General features: G+C 33.5%; 2 protein-coding genes across 6 annotated transcripts in view; both read left to right on the forward strand.

The window, feature by feature from the left end:
* The first annotated feature begins 7,698 nt into the window (after positions 1-7,698).
* LOC111029022 (protein jagunal) lies at positions 7,699-9,128 on the forward strand. The gene is made up of 4 exons (XM_022307843.1): positions 7,699-7,950; positions 8,150-8,291; positions 8,456-8,674; positions 8,739-9,128. The coding sequence occupies exons 1-4, from the start codon at positions 7,865-7,867 to the stop codon at positions 8,868-8,870; spliced, it is 579 nt and encodes a 192-aa protein (XP_022163535.1). The 5' UTR covers positions 7,699-7,864; the 3' UTR covers positions 8,871-9,128.
* Positions 9,129-11,573: 2,445 nt separating this feature from the next.
* LOC111029014 (trithorax group protein osa-like) overlaps positions 11,574-26,907 on the forward strand; it is a 33,343-nt gene continuing 18,009 nt past the window's right edge. For 2 of the 5 annotated variants that reach the window (XM_022307831.1, XM_022307832.1), the window contains exons 1-3: positions 11,576-13,051; positions 24,881-25,066; positions 26,167-26,469. In XM_022307831.1, coding sequence (XP_022163523.1) covers positions 12,293-13,051; positions 24,881-25,066; positions 26,167-26,469 — 1,248 coding nt within the window. In that variant the 5' untranslated portion in view covers positions 11,576-12,292. Of the gene's footprint in view, positions 13,052-24,880; positions 25,067-26,166; positions 26,470-26,907 lie in introns of all 5 variants that reach the window. The other 3 variants (XM_022307833.1, XM_022307834.1, XM_022307835.1) reach the window with 3 other exon arrangements.

Consider the following 26,907-nt stretch of genomic DNA (forward strand, 5'->3'; position numbering starts at 1 on the left):
ATTACTTTGTGTTAAATTATTAATTTATTGTAATAGGGTAATTTATATAATCATAGGAGTAGGTAGACACAAGTTACATAGGTAACCTATTCCAACAGGGCCCTGGCTCACTATGGTTGATAATATTGACGAATTAACTAATACCTTAAACTAGTACCTAATGACAATATTATAATATAATTAAAATCAAATGCTAACATTCCTTCGCCAACGACCATACCACGTTGAATACACCAGTTCTCGTCCGATCACTGAAGTTAAGCAACGTCGGGCGTAGTTAGTACTTGGATGGGTGACCGCTTGGGAACACTACGTGCCGTTGGCATTTTTTAAAAAAATTTTTGGAGGAATTCTAGTTTAGCAACCTATCGATTTTTTGGATTTCTTTTTATAATGTATGTTTTTGCATGCTTTATAAGAATGTAAAAAAAAAGGTCGGACAAACTTCGTTTTGAAGTTATTCGTGATAAACGTTTACAAACTTTTACTCTTTTTACAAAAAATACGCAGAATTGAATATTTTCAATTTTTTTTCAAATTGTGTGGATTTCAAAGCTCAATACACATTGGTAAAATCAAAAATTATTTTCCTTGCTCAGTGATTACGCGTGTATATCGGCACTCGACGCTACGCTCCTAGGCGTCGTCGCCATCGAAAATATCCCTCTACTTATTATGCAAAACCACCTCAAGTAGGTGACATTGACAAAAGAAATGTGGATATATGAAAATTTAAAATCCAAATTGTATTTTTCTTGGGCAGTGATTATGGGTGTATCGGTACTCGCCGTTACCCTCTGAGGCATAACCTTTTTCACGGATAACTTCAAAACGAAGTTTGTCCGACCTTTTTTTTTACATTCTTATAAAGCATGCAAAAACATACATTATAAAAAGAAATCCAAAAAATCGATAGGTTGCTAAACTAGAATTCTTCCAAAAATTTTTTAAAATAACGCCAACGGCACGGAGTGTTCCCAAGCGGTCACCCATCCAAGTACTAACTACGCCCGACGTTGCTTAACTTCAGTGATCGGACGAGAACTGGTGTATTCAACGTGGTATGGTCGTTGGCGAAGAAAAATTAGTATTTGATTTTAATTATATTATAATATTGTCATTAGGTACTAGTTTAAGGTATTAGTTAATTCGTCAATATTATCAACCATAGTGAGCCAGGGCCCTGTTGGAATAGGTTAACTATGTAACTTCTGTCTACCTACTCCTATGCTTATATAAATTACCCTATTACAATAAATTAATAATTTAACACAAAATAGGAATAAAAAAAAGTATTTATTGGAAGGAGAAAAGGCAAAATTAACAGAGTACCCAGCAGAGGCGTATTAACGGGGCCAGATCTGAGGACAAATTCGCTTCCGAGGCTCTTTGAATACAAGTATTATTATATCGTAATTCGTAATATGTTATATTGTACACCTATGCCAATATGCCATGTTTAAATATTAATTGATACATTTTAACTCCCTACCTATCAATAAAACAAAATTCATAGGTACCTAGTTCTTATAGCTTTTTGTTTTTATAAAATATTAAAATATTAAGTAATAGTTACTGACTTCTACTGTACCTACTTGAGCATGATAACAGGGATTTTAGATTATTATTAAGCTCGACGAGACTTAAGAGACGCGAATCGGTAGCAACCACGGTTGTATATTAAACCTATAACCTCGGTAGCGAATGGTGCAATGGTGATCAAAACGAGTCGACATGTCGATTTAAAATTAAATCATACATTTTTGAATAAAATAAACTCACATTTTTCTTCAGGAAATGGCAAACATTATTGATGTAGTGATGTAAAATTAAAAACTAAAAGAATTACAAATATAAGCAGAAACGCCAAGCTAATTACAATACTGAAATGATGGAAAACTTTGAATTAGTTGATAAGGTATTTTAGAATTTCAATATTTATACCATGTACTGATAGTGTTATTTCTGAACTCGAGTTAAGATTTGTGGATCACAAAAAAATGTTTGAAGGTAAGTTATTAAGTTAAGTAGTTAATTGTTGTTCTTTTTTTTTTATAAAATTTGGTTTTGCGTGTACTAATGGTTCATTAATTATGCATGTTTTGAATGTTTATTTTCTAATCAATCCTCAATATCTAAAGAAGAACACGAATCATTCAACAATTTATTAGAGTTTTATACACCTTTAGTAGATTCCAATAATTCTGCAATATCAGAATTAAAGTTGTGGAAATTGGAAAGTTAAACTTTCCAGGCTCAATTTTGTTCACAAACTAGTCTTGAAGCTTTTTTGCAGTGTGATTCAATACATTTTCCAAACATTAATAAATTATTAAAAAATGTATGCACATTATCCGTTTCCACAGTGACCCCTGAGAGAACGTTTTCAACACTCAGACGAGTAAAAACATATTTAAGGAACACTACGGGTTATTTAAATGTTAAAACAATTTTACACTTACCTACTATTGGTTATAATTGGCCTACATCTGTTTTTAGAATCTACTTAATGGACTTTGTATGCTATCAGTGCATATAAATATAACAGTGACGCCTGATGAGATACGCAATGTACTTTCATTGTCGTCGAGAAAATTAGACTTAGTTCTGTAGTTAATGAACAACATTTTGTATAATATAGCACTGTACCTAACGTAAATATACCATATTTTAATATGAATAAATGTGTGTACAAAATAATATGTTTATTATAAACTTGACATCCCCCCCCCCTTAGAGAAAATCCTAGATACTCTACTGGATAACTGGTTAAAAGATAACTAATAACAGATTTAATACTTAAATTAAATTTAAAAAATTTGGAAGGACTCAACCCCTCCAAGTCTTTCCTAAAATGCGCCTATGTAAACTGAATGTAACTCAAAAACAAATAACCGTAAAGATAGGTAAATATAAGTATAGTATAAATAAGTATAATATATACTTGGAACTTTTACCAAATGTTTATATTAAGATTTTCTGATAAAAATATTTTAAAACTTTTCGAGCTATCTATAGACTTTAATTTTTAGTTTTTTTCCTTTAAATTTCGATAAAAAAAGAAATCTTTTCATCAGTTCCATAAAATACTGAAAGTATACATGTACAATATAGGCATGATTTTCACAAGCCGCATCAAATACATTAATTGTCCACTAATAGTTAATATACCTATAGGCTATAGCGTGTTGAAGCTTTTATTAATAATGATCAATGATATAATAATATCATATAAAAACCAATTAAATAGGTAGCATACCAAAACGTTTGTATGTGTGTAAATCATAGTAAGATTTGCAGTATAACAAGTCAATCCAGATATAACTTTATTTTTCAACTGTAGCATGCTAAGGGCTGCAACCCGATTTGGTGATACCCGATTGAGTAGGGCCCATTTTTTTTGTTTCTAATTGATGATTAAATTAAGCCTAACAAAATAAGTGTTGGGCGAATATAGCTTCGGCCGTTTTTACATTGGGCGGCGCTTGGGCTTAACCGTGGCGGTTACCTGGTCTGTCCCGGTAAGTCTTCCTCTAAATTATGCCTATGATCTTTATTCACTCTTATTGTGTAAATGTTAGTTTCTTTATTACTTAAAAGTTTCTATGCAAATGAGAACCATCGTTTCTCTCTCCGATATGTTGTCTTATAAAAGTATATTTTTAGTGACGGTAACAATGTTGGATAGTTTAATATGTTTGATGATTAATATCAATGTGTTTAACATAATATAAACACAAACTTGTACGAAGTCATAAGACCAGATTTCACTGACGACCTCATTCACTTAATCTCGGATAGGACTTCAAAATTAAGGATTTATGAATTTGTTCATATTGTGCATGACTTGGCCTTTTTAAGGTCGGGTTTTTATCGGTTATATAATATTATATACATGATATTTAATATAATTCGGTGTTGGTCCATAGCAGCTAAAGTTGTATTCCATACATTTTAATAGTCTAGTTCCGTGTCTTTTTTTTTAAAAAAAAAGGTTCATCCCAATATCAGGGTGGTTAAATATATCAACAACATATACTAATATTCATAATAATGTCTATATTATAATAAAATGTCAATATAATGTCCATTATATTCATTCCGGTTGGAAGCAAGAAACCCTGCGGGACGATATAAAAAATACATACATAATAATATGCAGGAAGACATAAAATACGAATTTCTGTGTCAATATCGTGGTCGGTGAACATGCCGCGTTTTTTAGCCACGACTCGGCAGCCGTGGTTGTTCTTTCCAACTCCCCAGACCGGTTTCCGTTTTTTATGCCGTGCTAGATATTTTATTCAGATTCGAAGCAACTAGGTATATTATAGCAACGATACATTTTTCCACACCCGGAACTGACCCGTACGCCCATACCTCGCTGGCTGGCCGCATCATGATAGACGTTTTTTCTCGTACACTCCTGGTACCGAATTATGCATTTTAAATTTATTTTTATTCTGTCGGCGGGTTTGTTTAATTTGACCAGACAAACAGACCGTCGACAGCAGAATAACTTTAGTTGCCTATCCACAACGCCTCGCTATCATCACGATTAAACGATTAAAATGTATAAACAAAATAATATCATGATATTATTTTGATATATTATAAGTTATAGACATTTTATTATTGTTTATACTACATAGGTAGGTATAAAGTATCTTATCTGAAAGTCAGAACATTGAACTGATACGAATATACACAAACATATTGTAATGATCATCACTCGTCACTTATCAGCCATCACCCTTTCTTCTGTTATTATACTTCCTTGATAATACTAATTATTAATATAAAAATACATTAATTATGCATTCATGGTTAGAAAATAATTATATTAAAAAATATAGTAATATATTAGGTAGGTACACGTAATATTTATTATAACAAATTTTTTTTTTTTATTTACCTGAAGCCGGCAGCTATGGCCAATAGCCATTTATAGGGGATACGGTTGATTTGAAACACGTATGAGTAGTCACACATACATTTGTATGTGTGGTCACCCATCCAAGTGATAGCAACGACGGTCGGTAAGTACGCTCATCAGAAAGTTGCCGCAGATTGAGCGTACGACGGCTCCTCACCAAACCACAGTATAACCAATTATTAAAGTATTTAGGTGCTAAACTACTATACTGTTTACAGACTTCAGTTATTTCGCCTCAATACATTTTAAATAAATATTTAACACACTGTCAAGTTGAATCGTATATGTATCTTATAAAAATATTTATGTACAAATGGAGAAATTGACATATTACTAAATTGTATTTTTCAAATATTTGAAATACTTAGGTATACAATATATTATACTTATAAGAAAAATTATATTAAAATACGAGATAATAAAGACTAGAGAGTGAATATTTTAATGTGACCAACCAATATCTCTGAAAAATTTAATAGTTTCGAAAAATAATGAATATTTACCTCAATAGTATTTTGTTGGTAATAATATTGTAATAAATAATCATAATTAATATTTTAAAAGTGTCTTAGTGCTATTAAGCACATTAACTATTAAAGATATGCAGTACAGGATTAACAGATATCAGGATCATAGGCGTGAGCCAGGCATAGTGACACCCATTTGACCATGTTATATTTATGACTTATCATTTATTAAGGTAAAGTTTCATCATAAACCGTAATGTTCACATATTTATCATAACGACATATATAAAATAAGATAACAACGGTTTCTCATTACAACGTTTCGTGTCGTTGCCTACTCGTTTCATACACGATGATTATTTTATTTTTTTCATATACAGAGAGTACGTTGGTGAATTTGAAATAACGCATCAACAGATACTAAACAAAACTCCTAACAATTGGCTGTAATGAAAAAATATTCCTGAGTGTTCATCGGCTTTTACTAATATCAATAACGTTATCAATGAACACACGACAAGTAGTGAAAGATTCTTTCCTCTTTAAGTCGCTTGAAAACCTATAAGAAATATCTGTTGAAAATCGCTTGAATGCTTTAGTAGTTATGAATATGGCAATTTAGGTAGTTGTATAACAATGGATGAAATAATAGATGCACCAGGGCCGTATTACCGCTTAGGCTGTGTACGCTAAAGCCTAGGGCGGCAAATTTGTTTTTGGTGTGACCCAAAAACTACGTTGAGATATTAGTAAAATGTCAATACCTATGTAAATTAGGCTGTAAATTTATTTCAGCCTATGGGCGTCAAAAATCTTAATCCGGCCCTGAGATGCACTATAGCTTTAACAACTCCTCACGTTAATTCAAAAAAAAAAATACATTTTTTGTTTCGTATTAATAATAATATTAATAATACATAAGAGACAAATGTTGAAATGTACATTTTAAATTTTAACTACTAAAGTATCATTGATGGGTGGCTTCTTCAATCAAATTTTTCAATTTTATATTTATCGTAGCTCATACTCTTATTGTGCCGGAGGTACCTACAGACTGTGTATATATTATATATTAATAAAGAAAAAAAAAATTTTAACTAAATATTTATTAACATTTTCACATCAATCATTAGCTATTGAAATATATCAAGGGAATTCACTTGTAATGTGCTTGTATGATTGTACAATACCGTAAAAGTAAAGTTAATTAACTCATGTAAATTAATAAAAAAACATAGGTGTATAATTTTGTCAATTAATTTTGAATAACATCCCCCTTCAAAATGTCCAGCTACGCTCCTGGCGTGAGCAAATTTTTGGTCCCTGGGGTACTCATTAAATATTAGGGTTCACAAGATTTTTGAAAACCATTAGATACAGGTCATTTGTTTATAATATTAATAATTCTTCCAGTGAAAATTTATCAAAATCTCCATCTAAATAAAAATAAGTGTACCTATGTACACTTAATACTAAGTTAGTTATGTAGAAAACAATAAAAAAATAGGGGTAAATACCTATACAAATAATTAGTAACATACCATTTTTTTAGAAATTTTTTAAATTTTCAGTAAACGACTTCAACACAGCCGGTCTTTTTTTGATAAAAAAACGAAATTTGTTGTTTCATTGACGACTTTCACTAAAGATAATTTATTATTAGCTATGCGCTTTTGATATTCGGTATTTATATTTGTAGAACTTATCTTAAGTGAAGCTTCAAAAACTTAATACTTTAGCTGATTAAACCAAAAAATATCGAAAACTTAATCCTAGGGGTCTATTTATTTAATAATTAGGACCTTGGGTGAGAGGTCCGAACCCTGGTGCCCCCTGTGCGCACGCCTAGATCAGGGCGTGTTTAAAATAATACATTTACAGTTTTTGTTTACTCAAAAATTAAAATTTATTCCAATGAAAATAAATCTAAGAAATGATTACAAGTTCAAATATTGACTGATTAAATTGCAATTTGAACTGTTAACGTTAAACTTCAATAGGTATTTGTATGCCTCCCAACCACGGTTCGAATATTTTGGCCCCCAAGCCAAACCAAGCCAAATAATCAACATAACTAAATAGTATACATATTAAGCATGTCCACCTTAGCATGATATACGATGTACCTACTCCAAAGCCTAGGTATTGCCCAATGCTCGCACAAAAATAATTCTATAAAATACGGAACTAAAATTAAACCAAAATTGTATAAAAAATAGTTATCACTAGCTACATGCTGACGCTAGCAAACAGCTGCTTATGCAGATTAAATTTAGGTTAAGAATTCGCTGTTATCACTAAGCAGAGACCCGATTACCCGACCACTTTGGCAGTTTTATTTTTGAGAATGTAGCTCAATGTATTTTGATATATTATTTGTGTGAACATTGTTCTTATGTAACAGTTTTTCGTTATTAGGTTTATTTTTTACTCTCTAAGTAAAACAGTTCAAAACCAGATAATGTCGTCGAAGGGCCCAACAATTGCTGGCTCAGACGGCTCAGATTTTTCTCATCGTCAAAAAGTTGCCGACCATTACAAAATCAGGTACCTACTTACTACATACTCTACAAATTAATTATTATTATATTATACAATGTACATGAATAGTAGTTTAATGCATTTTTTATTGTCATATATATACTCCAATCAATAAATTTTGTTTTAAAAAATGTAATTAATAATATTTTAAGCTTTATAGTAAATTATTTTAAAATATTTTTTTAATAATTGATTTTAATTTTAGTGTACAAAACAAAAGTCGACTTAAATACTGTATACTATTTCACTATATTCTATTCTTTCTTATGGGTGCAAAATTATGCCCAGATGTTTTGGATAGATTGGATATATTTGTATTAGAAATTGAAGAACTTGAAATTCCTAAGGTAATGAAATTTGAGAATGAAATAATTTCTTACTGAATACAATTTATAATACTGAATAATAAAAACTATTTTATATTATAATTTTAAGTATTGGTAGTATACATTTTAATTTTCTGAGTTAACTTGGCTGGATATACAAAGGTAAATATAATTTATTATTTCAGCCATTGCTTTGGGAATATTTATGGTGTTTGAGTTTGCCAGCATCTTTTCTGGCATTACGTGCAATCAAACATAATTGTATAAAAAATATTTCCTTTTACATCAAATGGATTATTTCATTTGGTGTTCTACCAGTAGTCTATGGCTTTTTTACATACCTTCCAGAAGTTTATACTTTTATTACAGAAAGCCCCTCGACTGAATCTATTCAACTGTGGCGGGTAAGTATCGTACTATAGAATTGATAATTATCTATTTGTACTTAATTAATTTTTTTAATTTCAGAATTTCCCCTATGGTATACTTTGGTATATATTTATTGCTATAGCAGTTCAAATTCATGGATTCTCAATATATTTTGCACAAAATTTGAAAAAAGCCTGGACTGCCAGGGGTACTGCTCAAAAGAAGAAATAAATTAGTTGCTTTGAAAAATCATGGTGATCTGGGATAGTGTAAATACTATGAATTATAACTGTACAATACATATTTACATTTTTATGACTATGCAAGCTATGGGAACTGCATAATTGTTTTATTTAAACTGAATTAATATAGTTAATTAATGGTATGAAAAAATATATTTTTGTAGTTTATCTGTGCTACTTAAATTGTTTTCTTGTTTATTTAATATAAAATTTACAAGATTGAAAATTTTGTATACAATTTGTTAAAAGTGATTTTGTTTATTATAAATACTGAAAATTATTTATCACCCTATCTATTTATACATTTCTATACAATGGGTTGATACTTCATAGCTTTTTATAATAAGTTAAAAATAATATTTAAACAACTTTAGATGAGTTTATAATCTGTTTTATTGTTTCATAAAACAAACATAAAATATTTTATATATTCCTAACTTAATAAATACACATATGTGAATAAATCAATAATTGTGGTAGGACCATTCAAGTATATAAATTATTAAACATTTATTTTTTCAGTAAAAGTATTTAAAAAATAATATTCTATATTTAATATTCATGTAAATATAAAATGTATATTATTATATTATTATAAATAATTTCATATAATATATATATTTTTATTATTTATATATATATATGTATAATATATTTAATCTTCATCAAATTTATTATCAAACATTTTAAACATATATTTTACTTTAAATAATGTTGTATCGTATAATTTATAAATGTAAACTGAAACCTTTTTTGTACAAATGGATTATTTAAAAATTTTATTTTTATAGAAAAAGTAATAAGTTTAAAACATTATTTACTGTTTATAATGTATTGCAGTATAGCATTCAAGTACTATGAAATATAATGACAGTACTGAGTTTTGTTTAAATTAAAAATAGTTACTATACATATCACACCTTAATATTAAACAATTTTAATATTATACATATTAAATATAATTTAAATGGCACAGTTTTAAATTATTGTTTGTACATTTTGATACACAAATATTTAATTATTTGCATCACAGACCTATAATTAATGTTGATTTCAAATGTTTATTTATTTTAAAACATTCATATTTCATTCAAATCAATACTGATAAATGATATTATGTAATATTGTTTACACAAAAGTAATTCATTATTGTTGTATAGCTGTTTTATGTAATTGGCAATTATTTAATTTGATGACCTACCTATATAATATTGTATTCTATTTGTATCCTTCAATCATATATATATATAATGTAATGTATTTATTTAAGTGTGTAATTTGATGATTGTTTTAGATGGGTACTGTGAATTTAGCACACATGCGAATCAAGTAGAATAAAAATCAATATTTTGCTTTAGGATGTTAGGTACCTACCTAAATAAACTTAAAATTAAGCAAACATTGATAATTTAAAGTTATATAAATGGAAAGCAGATCTACGGACGTCCTTTGAGTAATATTTTTTATTAATATTATGATTGATAATAATAAGATAAATGAAACTAGAGACAAGTGTTATTTAAAATGACTAGTGCACTTCTCGAACGATTTAATTGTTGTAATTTTGATGTACAATATAATGGTTCGGATAGTATAAATAATAATGATATAAGAAAGAAACCGTGTCATTGTCATAATAGGTACCTACAGTGATATATTTTACAATAATTATAATAATAATAATATTATAATGTAGAGAATAGAGATCTTGGCCTTAATAAGTTTGAGAACAAGTCGAAAAAGGGAGAGGTACAATACACGTATTCTGAAGACATTTCGTATAAAGCGAACAGTGTGTTGTAATAATATAATGTTATGATGTGTAGATCGACCTGTGCGGGTTTTCTGCGCCGGCTACGACGATAAAAATAATAATAACGAACAGAGTTTGTCATCGTGTCATTATGACGGGGGAAAGGAGTGAAAAAAATTTCGGCCGTCTAAAGAAAAATGGCAACAACACTCGGAACGCGCCCGCCGCCGGTTATAACGTGCCGTTGGGACGACGGGCATAAAATAATATCATTATACGCACGGCGACGGCGATATTACAATGCGTGTGCGTGTGCGTGTGGTCGCGAGAGGTGCAAAAACGCGGCGGCGCAAAAACAAACGAATGTTCCGAGCCGAAAAAAAACGCAAAGACGCGGGCGACCGACCGTTGGAACGGCCAACCGCGGCCGCACGTACGTTTAAAAATTATAGTGTATCGTAATATTATATCGTTCGTGACCGGCGTCGTCGTGGCCACCCACAGCCGCGTCGCCGGGACCGCGGTGGTTTTCGGGTAGATGGCGCGCGTCGTATCGGCCGGCGGATAATAGTTTTTATCGATGCGCGCGCTAAAAAATGGAATAAAAAATCGTGAACAGCGGGCGGGTGGAACAATGACAATCAGCGCGGCCGGGAAAATCGTAAAGTTTTTCAGGACGCGTAATGTGCCGGGTCGGGACGGATCTGAAAAACATTATTTGCTCGTGAGCGTACGGCCGTCGTTCCGAGAGCAGAAATAATAAACATTTTAGCTTTATATTATTTTACTACGCACGATGAAGTGAATACGTAGCATAGACGAAACAAAAAATGTCGATGTACAGGCCGGCGGCAGCAGCACAAGCGAGCGGCGGCGGCGGCGTCGTCTCACCCGTTACAGAGTGGCCACGGGACGCGCGCGTGAGGCCGGGCCGAGAGTACACACTGTAGGCCGCCGTACATTTTTGTTCCGTTCAGAGTCTACGGGAGATAATCGGTGAGTGTGCGCGGCGTATTACTCGACCGAAATTTATTGGAAAAAGGGTATTGCATATACACACACGGGCACGTATGATTTTCTAGTGTTGTTATTATTTTTCGTATACGAATTACGAGTGCTGTGCGCGGTCTGCCGTGTGCGTGTACGCGATTATTGTTGTGCCGTGCGTTGCGATAATATTTTCCTCGTCCGCTCGGCGTACCTCGGCCGAATCGAATTACTGTAGATTTCGTTTTCTCCGTTCGTGGCGTCCGTGTGCCGCCGCCGATACCCCGGGAATAGGATATTCGTCCGAGAGGTGCGTCGTAACCTTTTGCCGTCCTAACCTCGTTTCGCGTTTCTCGCCCGCCGTTTGTCGTCGTCGTTGTTGTGGTCGTCGTCGTTTGTTTCCCGTTGTCGAACCGCCGCCGCGCACACGCAGTGCCAACGAACGGGCCATGTCCGATGCCGGTGCGGACACCGACGTGCACGGACGCAGTGGACACGTCGTGTGGTAATTATGTACGCTGCGCCATTGCTATGTTTAATATTCGGTTTGCCGAGTGCGAACGGCGCGGGCATAACGTAGATGACTCGTGTTACTATGTACTACGCTGTCGTTGACGGGTGGCGGTGGCGGGGTGTTGGCAAACGTTCTGCTGCCTGTAACGTCGTCTAACATGGCTGCTACGCACGCGGAAAACCAGCCGGGCGGCGACGTGAACAATCGCGACCAAGATAGGCCGCTGGATGTGCCCGGTTTCCAGAACGGCAGCCACGAACGCAGGGCGCCAATGAGTGGCAGCAGCCTGCTGGCGCCTGAATCGCCGAAAGGTAAGCAGCAGCAGCAGGTGCCGACCAACCACCATAACTACGACGGCATGAGCAGTGGAAACGGTGGTGGACAGCTGTACGGCCGGCCGGAGCACGGTGACCAGCCGACCGGTGACGGTGACATGCCAAAAACTAATAATTTCGAACAAACGCCGCCTGACAAGGATGGCTATCCGCCGCCTCCTCCTGGTGGCTATCGCAACAGTTTTGGTCACCATCAACCACCTCCAGAACAGCACCATGCCAATAGCAATGCTGAGCCCAACAGTTTTGGCCAGTTCAGGCATGCTTACCCCAAACCGATGATGCGGGTGCCAGGACCGCCAGGAGCTATGTTTCCCCAGCGGCAGTACTTGTCTGGTCAGAGTATATCTCAACCGACTGGACCAACACCCACGCTCAACCAGCTGCTGCAGTCATCGAATCCGGCGACACGTTATCAGAATAATTACGGCAATGAGTATCCCAAACCTGATGGTTCTCAACCGCCACCGGTTCAAAATCAACAACAGCAACATTACAACCAAAATTGGCCACCGCCAAGACACAACATGCCACCTTTCCCTCCTCAACATGGCATGCCTTATAGGAATATGCCACCATCGGTCAGTTATATTTTAATTATTTTGCAAATGCATTAAAGCTTTTAAATACAAATATTTTTCTACTCTTATCTCATCTTAGCTGATTTCCAAACTTTTTAATCAATATTCATTTAGAATATTGTCCTAAGTTCAATAAATACTATGTTATTCAATATTTAGGAGAGATTGAGCACTGAATTTACTAGTTACTCCCTTACTCTAGTCGATACCAAGCAGGGTGAATCCTAGTATCCATGGCTCAACACGGGCTTTAATCTTATTGTAGTCTGAATATATAAAATAAAAGTAATACGTCCTGTCTTACATTTTTCCTAATTTGTTAATCTAACTTTAATATAGGTACTGTGTTTGTAGTTAAGCATGACATACAAATTAGACTATTTCAAATCAAATGTGTATAATGTATTATCATAAATCTAATTTAACTAGTAGAGCATCTGCTGTTTGAATTATACCATTAATACTGAATTTGTTGGTCTTTATACATTTTTTTCTTTTATAAATATTTTATCATTTTTTTATCTTAGGTACCTAGATCATATTACTGGAATATTTAAAGCACAATTAAATGTTATTAGGTATATACTTATCTATTTTAGGTATTAATTAATATTTAATAACTGTCCATTTTGATAGGTATCCATCCGGTACCTATAATATTATATTTTAGTATTCATCTGAACATTTCTAAAGGAACTTCATTAAGCCACAAAATATATTTCCTTTAGGCATCTTATATATTTTGTCCCTCTAATGCTAGTCCAAAAGTACTTAATTTACAATGGTGAAGCATTTATTTTATTTTTATAGGTACTTGCTAACCTAAAATTCTAATACCTTTAGGGAGTATCTATTATTTGATAATACATTAACTATCAAAAATAATTTACAATTTCTCATTTCTTATCATAAATATTTAGTTAATTAAATTAATTAAAATTAATATTAAGTATTATTTATAATACCGATATTAACTCTAAAGTGTTATAACTATTTTATTTTATGTAATTTTTAAAACAACCTAATGAATTAATTATTGAAGCGGAACATAACTTACCAATATCACTTTGACAGTCAGATAATCTTAATAATTCATAAACTGAATTAAATTAAATTGTTGTTTTCCTTATATACGTATTATAGTGTTTCCAATTCTATATATTTCTTTATTTTGGAAATCATTTTTATAACGAGTACCTACAATATTGTCATGTCCATCATCTAAATATTAACAGTAATCAAATCTAACTAAATAATGTAATTTAGTTTATTTTATTGTTAAAATTGAATAATTATTTGATGGGTTTCTATACAATACACGACTGAATTTTTGAATATTGTGTAAAAATCGAGGTAAAATTGATGTAGGTAATATCGAATACTTTTGAAGTTATGGATAGACCCCTTATAGCATTTAATAATAATCATCGTTTCATAGGTTTATCGTTTCGTCGGAACGTAGTGATTACGGAAAATATGATACGTTGTCTGTGTTAAAAGCACTTCAAAAGTATTACTTCGATTGGTTTATTGAGAGAAGCATGTGTTAAAAGTGTATATAGTATTAAAGTAGTTAACTCGTACTCCGGATTTTAATTATTAAAAAACTTGTTAGCGTTTCAAGTAACGATAAAAACAAATTGAGAAAATATAAACTTGAAAATAAGACATATAATGTCAATGATTGTTTACTAATACAAATGCACAGTGCACACGTTATTGTAGGTAGTTGTTTTTCTTTTAAATTGTATTATATCAATCGTGTGTGATCCACAAACACCGCAATTTCAAAGACAAGGGAGGGTTCCAGATGTGAACACATTGAATAATTAATTATTAAAAGCTCTGACAATACGAAAACCGTTCGTTTTGAAGTCTTCAAAAACTTGTATTTTTGGACGGATTAAAAAATAAAAAATGTAATAGGTGTGCAATCGTTAGAATAGGGACGATCGTATTTGTAACGATTTACATTAATAATATGTATTAATATTAATTTTTTTTTCTTAAAATTCGATACGTTTCCAATTGGGTTTCGAATTCTGCCGCAATGTCTGAGTTGACGCGTTCCGTCGTGTCACTTATAATAATGTAATAATAATATCGGCATCGCGTGAGGCTCTCGTCGTCGTCCGTCGAATCAATTTGCCACATGGGTAGAGTCGCGTTGTTTTACTGGCAAGTCGGTTATACGATACACGTACGTTCAACTGCAGAGACCACAATATTGGATAATAATATAATTTTACGCGGTAATTATCCATCGTGTGTGGTGTGTACACGCACATACTATATATTATATATATGTTTGTATTATTTTAATATGTATTTTGTACTTAATACTATTAAATAACGTGCACTTGATCGTGTATGTCTCCTCCTTGTGTTTTAATAATAAAATGCATCTCAGTAATTGATTATAATAATAGTAGGAATAATATCACTCGTAAAGAGATAACAGCGGAAAAAAACCGGCATGTGCATGTTTAATAATATAATAATATCGTTTTCACCGTTCTTCGGATTTTGATAACCGGCTGTTATTAACGATCGTGTCGTGTGTGAGTGTGTAACCGCGCGATTATATTTCCACACTACGTCCATCCGTGCCGGCTGTACCTGCGCCGTTTGAATGGAGAGAGCAATACTTAATTCGTTATTAATATTAATTGAATACAATAAAAAAACAATAAGAATAAGAATATTATGACGACCGCAACACACATTTTCCGATGAGTCCACGACCACTGCCGCTGATCGCGTCCGGTGGAAGTACAATAATAATAACTTATTATATTAATAACAATAAATAAGCGGTCCCGCGCGATAGCGATTATTATTTATTCCGTTGTATACTTGTATTATGTATTAATAATGTATAGAGTCGTCGTGGCGGCAGCATTTCCACGTTCTTCATGCGCCACTCGCTGCTCGTCTGCGCGTCTCAAGTTTTTTACAAAAAAAATCGCCGCCGTACACTGTATCACGATATCCATAATAATATTGTAATACGTGAGCATATGTTTGTGTGTGTGTTTGTTACGTTATTATATAATCATATTATAATTATATGCAAGTGGTATACATATTTTTAAGAATTAGAGGCGCTTTTATTGGGCGGTAATTGATTCATTCATTAGTCGATCGGCGGAATGCTCCCAAATATTTATTTTTAACGTCCCGCGACACCGTTCGTGTCTCCGCCCCCTTCGATAATCGTCGCGTTAATTTATATAAACGTCTGCAGCGGGTACATTATTGTCATTATAATTTTTATTTTACTACCACCGCACACACATTTATATTTCCCGAATTAATGTTTGTATCCATTGCAAGTGTATTTATGCATAATATTTTATACCATGATTAACCTGTGTTTTCACATAAATATTTTTCACCGTGACCCGATGTGTACGAGTGCGTGAGTCTAACTACTACTTTTAAATCCATTGTCGCATAGTTTTTGTTTAATTTTGTTGCATTTATGATTTGTAATATCGACGTGTTCCGAAATGTCTGGAAAATCGGTGATTGTGTTTGGGCTCTGGGGACGTATTAAATAGTAATAAATAAATAGAAGTATCTGAAAAAATTATCATAAAGCACGAGCCAGGGCTTCTCCTACGGTCGGCGTCAATGGGTTTTCTTTAAAAAAAAAAATAAAAACATTTTATATTATTTTTTTATCCCCGTTTTTTCCGTCTCTCTCGCTCGCTCCTGAGTAGTTATGTGTACGCGGGCTTTGTTGAGAACGAGCTATAGCTTCGCAACCAGCGGCGGCGGCGGCATTCACTTCGTTACGTTTTCCTATCGCGCGCGGCAGCTGCGTGTTGGGTAGAATGTATATATTATTATGTTGTATGGTGTGCGTGCGTTATATATATATATTATTCCCAGTGAACGCCGCTCGCTCGACGCCACGCCCACAGTCCCGCCGCGTTGCCACGTTGTGCGTCGGTGCCGCATTTGTGTTATATAATGACACTACGGCTGCCCGAATGGCAACCTTGAGGAGAAGAAAAATCGTATCGTGGGGGCCACCGCGTTGCGCCGGGAAATTTTCCTTTTTTTTCTCATTTCTTATCTCGTATATATACTTTTTAATACATATTTCAAGCGAAAAACCGTTTTTGAACAACTTTTTCGTTCTCCGGCGTGACCCAGTACCTATTATTTTTATGACAAAAAAAATATTATTATTATTATTATTTTCAACGAATAATTTTCCAAACCACAAAGCCACCGATTATAGAAGAGTTCTTTTTAGATTATTTATATAAATACAATTTTTCCAACAATTTAAATATATTATAACGTTTAATATACAAAAAGGTTTGGTACTCTAAGAATTCACAATATTCTTGACTAATTTTTACTGTACATTCAATATTATTTGAAAGTTTGAAACCGTTATGCTCTGGTTGCATAAAAATTTAATCGATCAATAAATGATCCCTTTACAAGGTTCAGTGGCCTACGATGGGTCTGTTAAATCTTAGAGAATCATTAACCTATTCAATTGTTTATTTCATGCGATCCGGGATTAAAATATTTATTTAGGCAACTTTGGGGTTTTATTTTTCATGGGAAATTTCTTGGCTTTAATATACAAAAATGTTTTCTTTAAATTGTATTTTGTCCATCGTAAAGTTAATTCAAGATAGATACATTTTGTAAATTAATTAACAAGTAATGTTACTAATTTAAGAAGACGGAGGTACACTGCAGTGATACATTTTACAAGCTAAACTGTGTAATTAATAATTAATTAATTTTGATACATATGATTTATACATTTTTACATTATGTTTGAGATTTCTAAACGTTGTTGATGTACTTTGCTTGTGTACATTATCGTGCGTTTAAATGTTCATCGCTCATCGGAGAAGGTTAATTTAATTTTCATGGTGGCGTAATTTGAAGTGTAGATAATATTACTTATATTTTTTAACGCTTATGTATGTTGTGGTAATTTTCTTATTCAAATATTTTTTTATGACCATTAATAATCAATAATATATTTTAATGTTTTCAAAAATATTATTACTGGAAAATATCAAATTATATTTGTGAAACGGCGATTTAAATAAACAATAATATTAAACTGTTTTTTAGAGAAATACTTCTAGAAATAGTGAATACTAAAGAGAACATATTATTTAATATCTGTAAATTATATCTAATCACTGTTAATAAAATATTTAGGATAGCATTTATAGTTTTTTTCTTATTATTTATTATTAAATATTTTAAAATACATGACATGCAATATCATACAGAATCAGATAAAATTCCACTGGCTTCAACATAATAGTTAAAATTACAGTACATAAATTGTGTCCCTATATAATCTGTTGAATGGCGATTTATATACATTTAGAGTTTAGTTACATTATGGTATTTAGTTTTTAATATTTAAAAATCGTGTGATATACACCTACCGTAGGAATATAGTATCTACATATTTTAATATTTATAATATTAATAATTTACTATGGTTACTATCTAATTAATTATTATATTAATCAGTTATAATCATAGTTTTTTCATTTTACGTAGGTACTGAAATTAAGTACAAACAATTTCAAAAGTTATGGAATTGTTTATATTTTATTGTAAACTAGCTATATCGATTTTGTAGTATAAAAGTAGGAATTAATCTATTTATTATGTTTATCTAATAATTTAAATTTTGAATGCATATAGTTATTTATGCGGCACTGTAATTTATTGACTTAATTGTCCTTACCAATACGTAAATAAATTAATTTAGGGTGACAATTTAGACATCCCGTATATCAGCGGTCACCAAATATCAGGGTCCCGTGGACGAAATTTGTGGCCCTTTGGAAAGAAATTTATTTTTGGTGATGAATTAAATGAGATTTTCATTTATTTTTGCCTTTACTTTCTTTGAATAAACATAGGTATACATCATATTTTATAGTCCCATACAACTTACTAAACTTACTACCCTTAATAAACTGGCAATTCAAAAATGTCAATTGATGAACCCTGGGGTGATCCCTGTTGTATATTATATACGACGTCGACGTGGTGTACGTATATGTTCCTAATATTTGTATATTATATGTAATGTTCTCCGAAACGGTTTCGGGTACCTGAATGCAATTACGTTTTTAACTTTTTGTTTAAATATTAAGTAAGTCGTATTTACATAAGTGTTGATACTATGAGTACAAACTAATAAATATTTTTCTGCTACTTCTTTTTATCAACTAATTGAAAATTCTGAATTTAAAAACAAAAATGCTCAGTTTGGTTAATTATATATTATATATTATGATATAATAAATCGGAGAAAAGTAAAAAATTAAAAATTGTTATTATTTCAGATAAATGTGTTCAGAATACAATACAATTTTATAAATGTTTCACATTTTTTTACGCAAATTGGTAGTACTATGAGAGTAACTTATACTTTTCTAATTAACTGAAGTTCATAATTTAAAAATTTAAAACCAATTTGTAAGTTTATATTTATTATTAATTTATAATTAGGAACTATTTTTACAATCTCTCGTGGTTACTCAGTGTTTTTTTCTCAAATTATCTACATATACTAATTGATTAAAACTTTTTTTTTTAAATTATAGCCACTTTGGAAACTGAGAATTCAAATTACACTTATATGTTTTGATTTTATACTGTATAGTAATTGTATTTTCGTCATTAACTTCTATATTTTTTATTCAAAATCATACAAGAAACGTAGTAGGTATTTGCGGTTGAATATTAATTTGAAAGAAATTATATTTTTGACGCTATTGTTGTGTTTTGGTTTTGGTTTATTGAAATAACATTATAATGAGATTGAATAATTCAAATATTAAAGTTGGTTGCATAAATAATAATAATGTTGTATAGATTTTGATGTAATATTTGGGAACTCGAGTGTGGTGTGAAGATGATGATGATTATAATTGTAATAAATAATAATAATGAATAGTGAATACATTGATGATGATGATGATGATGATAGGTATATTTCATAAATGGCCAACATTGCTATGTATAGAAAATACAATCGTATACTTCTCATAGTTATTTTAATGACATCTAACATCATTTTCTTATAAACGTCATTTAATTATCGTGACGTTTAATTTTTCATGGAGGATCAGTGATCCGTTCTCGGTAACCCTAATAATTATTATCGACGTGTCGTCATAAGCAATCGGGAGCCGGTATCGACAGACCTTGAATAGCATTGAATATTGATAGGTTATTGGCATGTTATCTACAACTTATATTATCTATGTAGATATATATGATAGATAGGTAGTATGTTAAGTGCGATATCTACGTCATTATAACATCGCGATAGTGATGTCATCGGTGAAGGCGATTAGTCTAAGCCGTAAGGATTTAAGTCAAGGTTAGTATAATAGTATTCCTCGTTATTGATAATGACAATAATTGTAAAACAAATGCCACTTTCTCGTTAAAACGACTTCATGGATTTTACAAAATATTACTCAGCAGTATGACTAGTAGAAACCGCACAATTTCTGTCGTCGTTTGTGGTGAAGGTGCGGTTAGCTTGTGAAAATAGACTTACAGAATTTTTTTAAATTGTAGAGCCAAGAGTTTAGAATTTGTTTTGTCAGTGAATAGGTTGTTGTGAACCCTGTTTATTATTTAAATACAAAATGTATGTAGTTGCTGATGTGATAATATGATTATGCATGAAAAAAATTGTACAATGGGAACGGGTGTTATAAGGAATTCGCTGTGTGGATAGTCTTGAGTCTCAGCAAACCGTCGGCTATTTGTCCATCGTAGTCAATCGTATTATAACAGAGCATCCGAATTTACTTATTTTGTTTGTGTATTAACTTAAATTCTTAATAACAAAGTATAGTGGAAAAACCTTCACAACGATATATTTTTCAAAAATATTTCTTAATATACATAAACAATCGTAACTGAAAATTATAGTGGTCGACAGTATGTGTTCATACATAGTCGATTAAAGAGTAGACGACCCAATCGTTATTTATCTACAATTAACAATGTTAAATCCGCCGTGTGACCAGTGCCTTGTTTTAATATTGTCATTACCTACTATTACATAGGACCGGTGTCACAGTAGTACAGTACATGCATTATTGGTACATATAGTATGTATATTTATATAGGTCATTGACTGTAGAATTTGCAAGTAGTAGTAGTAGTAGTAGTAGTAGTAGTAGTCCCCCGCGGCCTTTATCGGTGACAGCGATTGCGGAAATGCACATCTATCATTTCTGATTCTCCGCGTGTACCGCAAGCCTAGTTTATTAACCCAGATTATAATATACGTATATACATGCAAAGAACGAGTGAATGAGTTTATGTATATAAATATATATATATATAATATTATATATATATATACACACGTGTGTGTACGACACGACGGTGCGTGAGAGTGCGGTGAGGAGAGAATGGGTTTGTTTATTGTACACCGCACACGCATTATGTACGCGCCCATGCCCTTACCCAACAACACCGCGCACACACACACACACACACACACACACACACATACACACACACACACGCGCGGCGCGTACGCGATCGCGCTGGCGAGTGTAAATACATTCAGATAAAAACACACGTCACACGGAATATTTTGGGCCCACGTTTTATTTTATTTTTAGACATAATTGATACACGTATATTATAATAATAGTATTAATGATACTACGCGGTGCGTGTAAACTTGTGTGAGTGTGTGTGTACAACTGTTGGAGAGTAGAACGCCGCGTCGCGCGTCCGTCGTAAAAACGGATGCAAAAGGACGGGCGGCGCCTCACGCCCCCCTCCCCCCGCACCGTCGACGACATCGTAAATCGTTTGTGTTTACGTATATCACATATTATTATATATAATAATACAGCATAATATACGTCTGTATGCGATCGGTATGTATCGCGATCGTTCGTTTGTTGCTTGTAAAACTATCCGTGGCCGAGAATTGCACAGTGTGCGTCTGTGCGTGATGTATTGGCATTATACGACGACAAATCGTTGTCGTCGTACGTCCGTATCCATGCGTAGTGCCTCGTCCATAAAATCTCGTCGTCTTCGTCACTTCACGCGTAATGTCGTGGTCGCTCCGACGCCTACTTTTTTCCCGTCTCGTACATAACGTGTCTGTGGTGTGCGTGCGTTTCTTGACGGATTAATTGTACAAGGATAGTACTATTTAAATCCATTACAATTAACTTCGGTCTAACAACTAACCCGGCAGGTGGTAACAATTTTTTTTAATCAACAACTAATTTTTAAAAAAAATGTAATTGTTTTACAAATTTACAATATTGTAATACTATAACTATAACTATATGGTATAATCTATAACTGTATAAGTTGTCCTATATTACAAGTATAATAGTATACTTATATAGTAGTCATATTATACACAAAACACTGTCTAGTGACCATGGAATCAATAATTAGTAAAAAATATTATAATTTAAAACTGGTATAATATTATATAATATACGTAACTACATTATTGTTTAACGTATTAAATCTACCTTCTGCCCACTACTACACTATCGCAGTATTCCTTGTAAACCCGTTACCATAATACACCAAATAGTTGAAAATATTCTTCACTGTATAGTTAAGTACACAGTAGTTTTTAATTTGATGCATAATAGTAAGAATCTGAACACTGACCACATGATTATACAGAATACGGTGACACTGTTACCTATTAGAGTAGCCTTTACATATTAAATCTATTACCTATTTATGTAGACTTAAAAAATGTTCTCTGAAAATTTGACATCTCCACTACTCTGTACGCACGCTTATTACATAATTAATGTATTGTACGGGAAAATCATCGCGTGTTGTTTAAAAATCTACGACGCTGACGTTGGAATTATGTTAGTTGTGTACACGTGGGCTATGTGGTCCTGGGAAAAACAATACGATAACGCGTGTTTGTATTCGATTTTGTTCACCACGCCCGTGTTAATAGTGTATAGTCTGTTATCGTAATGCAATTAATTGTCTATTACCTGAGTGTACATGTTATAAGACCGAAGACTATCATATTTTAGTACTTTTATGTGTGAGTGTCGGTTTAAGGTTCACAAACAAGGCGCGAAACCTATTCTCTTTCGATGTGTTGTACAATGTGCATTCGAATTCTGTTTACCTAGTAGATAAATACTATTATGTCGATTGTTTGTTTTACTACATTGTTATTACATATTATCGTTCCTAATTTATAACATCTCAGTTGTTGGCAATTGAATTGTCCAACAATGTAGATTATTGAGTTTTTTACGTTTACGTTTTTTTGTGCTTGATACTATAGGATCTGATATGGTTTACTAATTATATCTATTTGAAACTTAACTTTTAACACTTATTACTTTCAGATTGTTTTTCTTTTAACGGAGTTTATATTATAAAAAGCCGGCAATATATTGGTGCAAATAAAACCTAAAAAGTATAATAATAATGTGGCTGGAGTGAGTAAAATACTTTTCAATTACAATTGTTGGAACCGGTACTAATAGTCAATTAATAAATAATTGTTGTTAACAAACAAAGATACAATGTATTATTATTTATTTGATACGCAGTTATATACTGAAGAACATAATCAAATTCTAAATTTATATTTTCTTCAAATAATTTGTAAGCCAGTAAGAATGCTTCTGAAATTTGATGAAAAGTAAAATACTTTTCAAAATATTGCTTAAGTATGAATTGAAAAAACTAACAAATGTGTTTTATAAAATATGATCTAAAATTTAGGGTGTAGATGTATGATTCCTTACTATGTTTTCTTGTTTTGTCCTGTGTGTAATTAAAATAAAATAATAAATAAGTATTGACGTTCTATGTATTAATTTAGTTGTAAGTTAACATACAATTTCTGTAATTATTTTCAAGTTAGTTGTTAAAATCTTGTTAGACACCGTAATAGTGACATCGAGTCAACCAAGTACCCAGTGAACTAAAGATAGTATCTTGATGAAATCTGTTCTTATTTTTATTGTTCTACGTGGCTGTTTTTGGATTTATGGTCGTCGTATACACCACGTGGTCTGCGTCCATAATTGCGTTAGGTATGCGCGTGCGTATACTTGCACACACGCGGACAAATGCTCATACAGTCACGATAATGGGTCATTAATTATTTCACATTGGACCCATTAGGGTCACCTTTTCCGCATCGTCTAGCGCCACGACGTGCTCGTGATTCATGAATGAAGGAACGTCATTATCACGGACAGAATCCACAGTTTTGCGGCTTCGTAATTTTACAACCCTTAACTATTCCCAACCACCACGATCGATGTGTTACCCGCCACTATTGCGTCGCCCGACGACCCCCCCTCTCATCCGGCCTCCGGTTCTCCCATCCACCCTGTACACATTCTTTCACGATTCCAAACGTCGTCTCCGTCTCCACCACTACCCTGTCTATAACAGGTTTCGCGCCAACCACACAAACAAGCATTGTGCAAAACTTTTTAACGTTACCCTCCTCTTCGGCATCGCCATCGCTACGTTTATTGTGCATAGTAATAGTAATCGTGGTAATATATATATATATAATACATACAATATATAGTAGTCTGCTGTGTGTGCCTACCTGTACACAAATCCTTTTTGCCCCTATTTACTTTTTCCGCATCCCTCTCACATCTCACCCCGTGTCGGTCATACCCTCTCTCTCTCTTTGTGTTTATTGTCGGCTGTTGACCCCGGATACCTTCAAGGTCGCTTTTTTTCTCCCGATTCGTCGATCTTTTTTGCAATATATCTTAAAGTTTTGTTTTTGCTCTGCAGGCGAATCCCAGAGGACCGACCCCTCCACCATCGCCTGGTCACCAGGCTCATTATCCACCACCGCCGTCTTCGCCCACCGGATACCAGCAGCACCATCGAGTACCACCACTACATCATCAGTATCCTCCCGGGCCACCGTCACAGCAGCAGCAGCAGCAATCGCAGCAACCGCCGCCTCATCAACAGGTAATTATCTTTGTTACGATTAAATGTGTAAACAACACCGGCACCGTTGCCTGGGGGGAGGGAATGACCTAGATCCATATAATAGTTGTTTTTATTTACGGTTGCGATAAAATATTTCACTCCGATTCAAGACTTATTCTGGGAATGGGCCAAATCAACTGAGAGACACGTTACGCCGATCATCCAGACAATAATAATGATAATAATAACAATAATAATACAACAACAGAGATGTTTAGTATATCCGGGTTATTTATAAAATATAAATAAAAACCGCTCTTTACGAGTAAACGTCATTGACCTGTGCGTTATAGTTTTTTCGTCGCCCAGTCGACTTCAAATAGAATGGTAACGGTCGTATATATCGGCGGGCTGGCGGGCGGTGTGGCATTATCACTCACACAGCTGATCCTCTCCTCGCCGCATAGTCAGTAGCCGCCACCCATCACGACCTTGACTTCCGTGAAATGTTTTCCCGTCGGCCCCGAAATGATACTCTACAATAAACGCAAAACCCCAAAACCCTCGGGATCGTCTACTCTTACTTTCTACACATACACGACTCGCGACGACCAGCGTTCGTTATTATTATTATCATAATCATCACTATAACTATTATTAGTCTTTACTAGGACGTGATCACGTTGTTTAGTGTTTACTATAGTATATACCATGCAATTACTACTACTCTATACCGTATTTTACTACTTGATCTACTACTACTACTACAACTACTACTACTATTTCTGCAATATTATTTCTATTAACTTTAATCCTTACTAAACTATTACTACCGTTGGGTACAATCATAATAGTATGCGCACAGTGTTCACCAGTGTCGACGGCCCATGGATCAATTATTATAAGGGGCTCCATTATGAACGGCCTGGGGCCCTGTTTAATAAAATTGCGAATAATTATTACGTAGAGTTCAATTTTCCGATAGATACTTCACGGAGTCCCTACTCCCTTCATAGACCTGGAACACGTCTAGCAAATAAACATTTAATAAACCCTAAAAAGAACTGAAGGCGCCCCGGCCGTACACGTATGGTTGGGTATAAATTGTGTGTTGACCGCGGTTCCTTTTTTTTCTGCAGGTACCTTATGGCAGCTACCCGAACCAGCAACCGCCGGTTGATCGTCAGCAGCAGCAGCAGCAACAACAACAACCGCAGCAGCAGCAGCAACAACAACCGCAGCAGCAGCCCCAACTTCCTCCACAACCGCCTCAACAACCTCACGCTGGTCTGGGACAGACGACGTCGTCGCCGGCGTCGGCGAGCCCGCCCGCTTTGCCACCCGTGTCGCAGGGCCAAAATGCCCAGCAACACTCGTCGCCGACGCCGCCGCCACAGCCTCAGCAGCAACCACCTCACCAGTCACCGCCGCAGGTTCATCCGGTGAGTTATTCGATATTTTATCAAAATGTGACAAACATTCGTTTGTTTCTATTTTCTAAAAACACTTGTGTTAAAATGATACAAATCGTTAACACTACTGGTCTGATTCAAATGTGTGTGTGTTGTGTGTGCTCGCGCGTAACACATGGCTTGGGACGCTTTTTTGCAGCGGGAACAATAATAATATTTGACGTGGCTCGTTGTGCTAACGCCGAGGTACAAAATTTAGTTGTCCGATCGTAATAATTATATTATAGGAGTTGATTAACAAAATTAAAACTTAACCCTTGCAACTAAAATTTTTATGTTTTTATTTTTATTATTGGAATGTCATTGTCTAAAATCACATACGCAAAAACATTAAATTGATGCACTATCGTCAGCAGAATCTATATCAGAGCATAAGACCTTTTTTTTATTCTATTGTGTCTGTGTATT

Source organism: Myzus persicae, unplaced genomic scaffold, assembly GCF_001856785.1.
Source record: "Myzus persicae strain clone G006 unplaced genomic scaffold, MPER_G0061.0, whole genome shotgun sequence".
NCBI lineage: Eukaryota > Metazoa > Arthropoda > Insecta > Hemiptera > Aphididae > Myzus > Myzus persicae.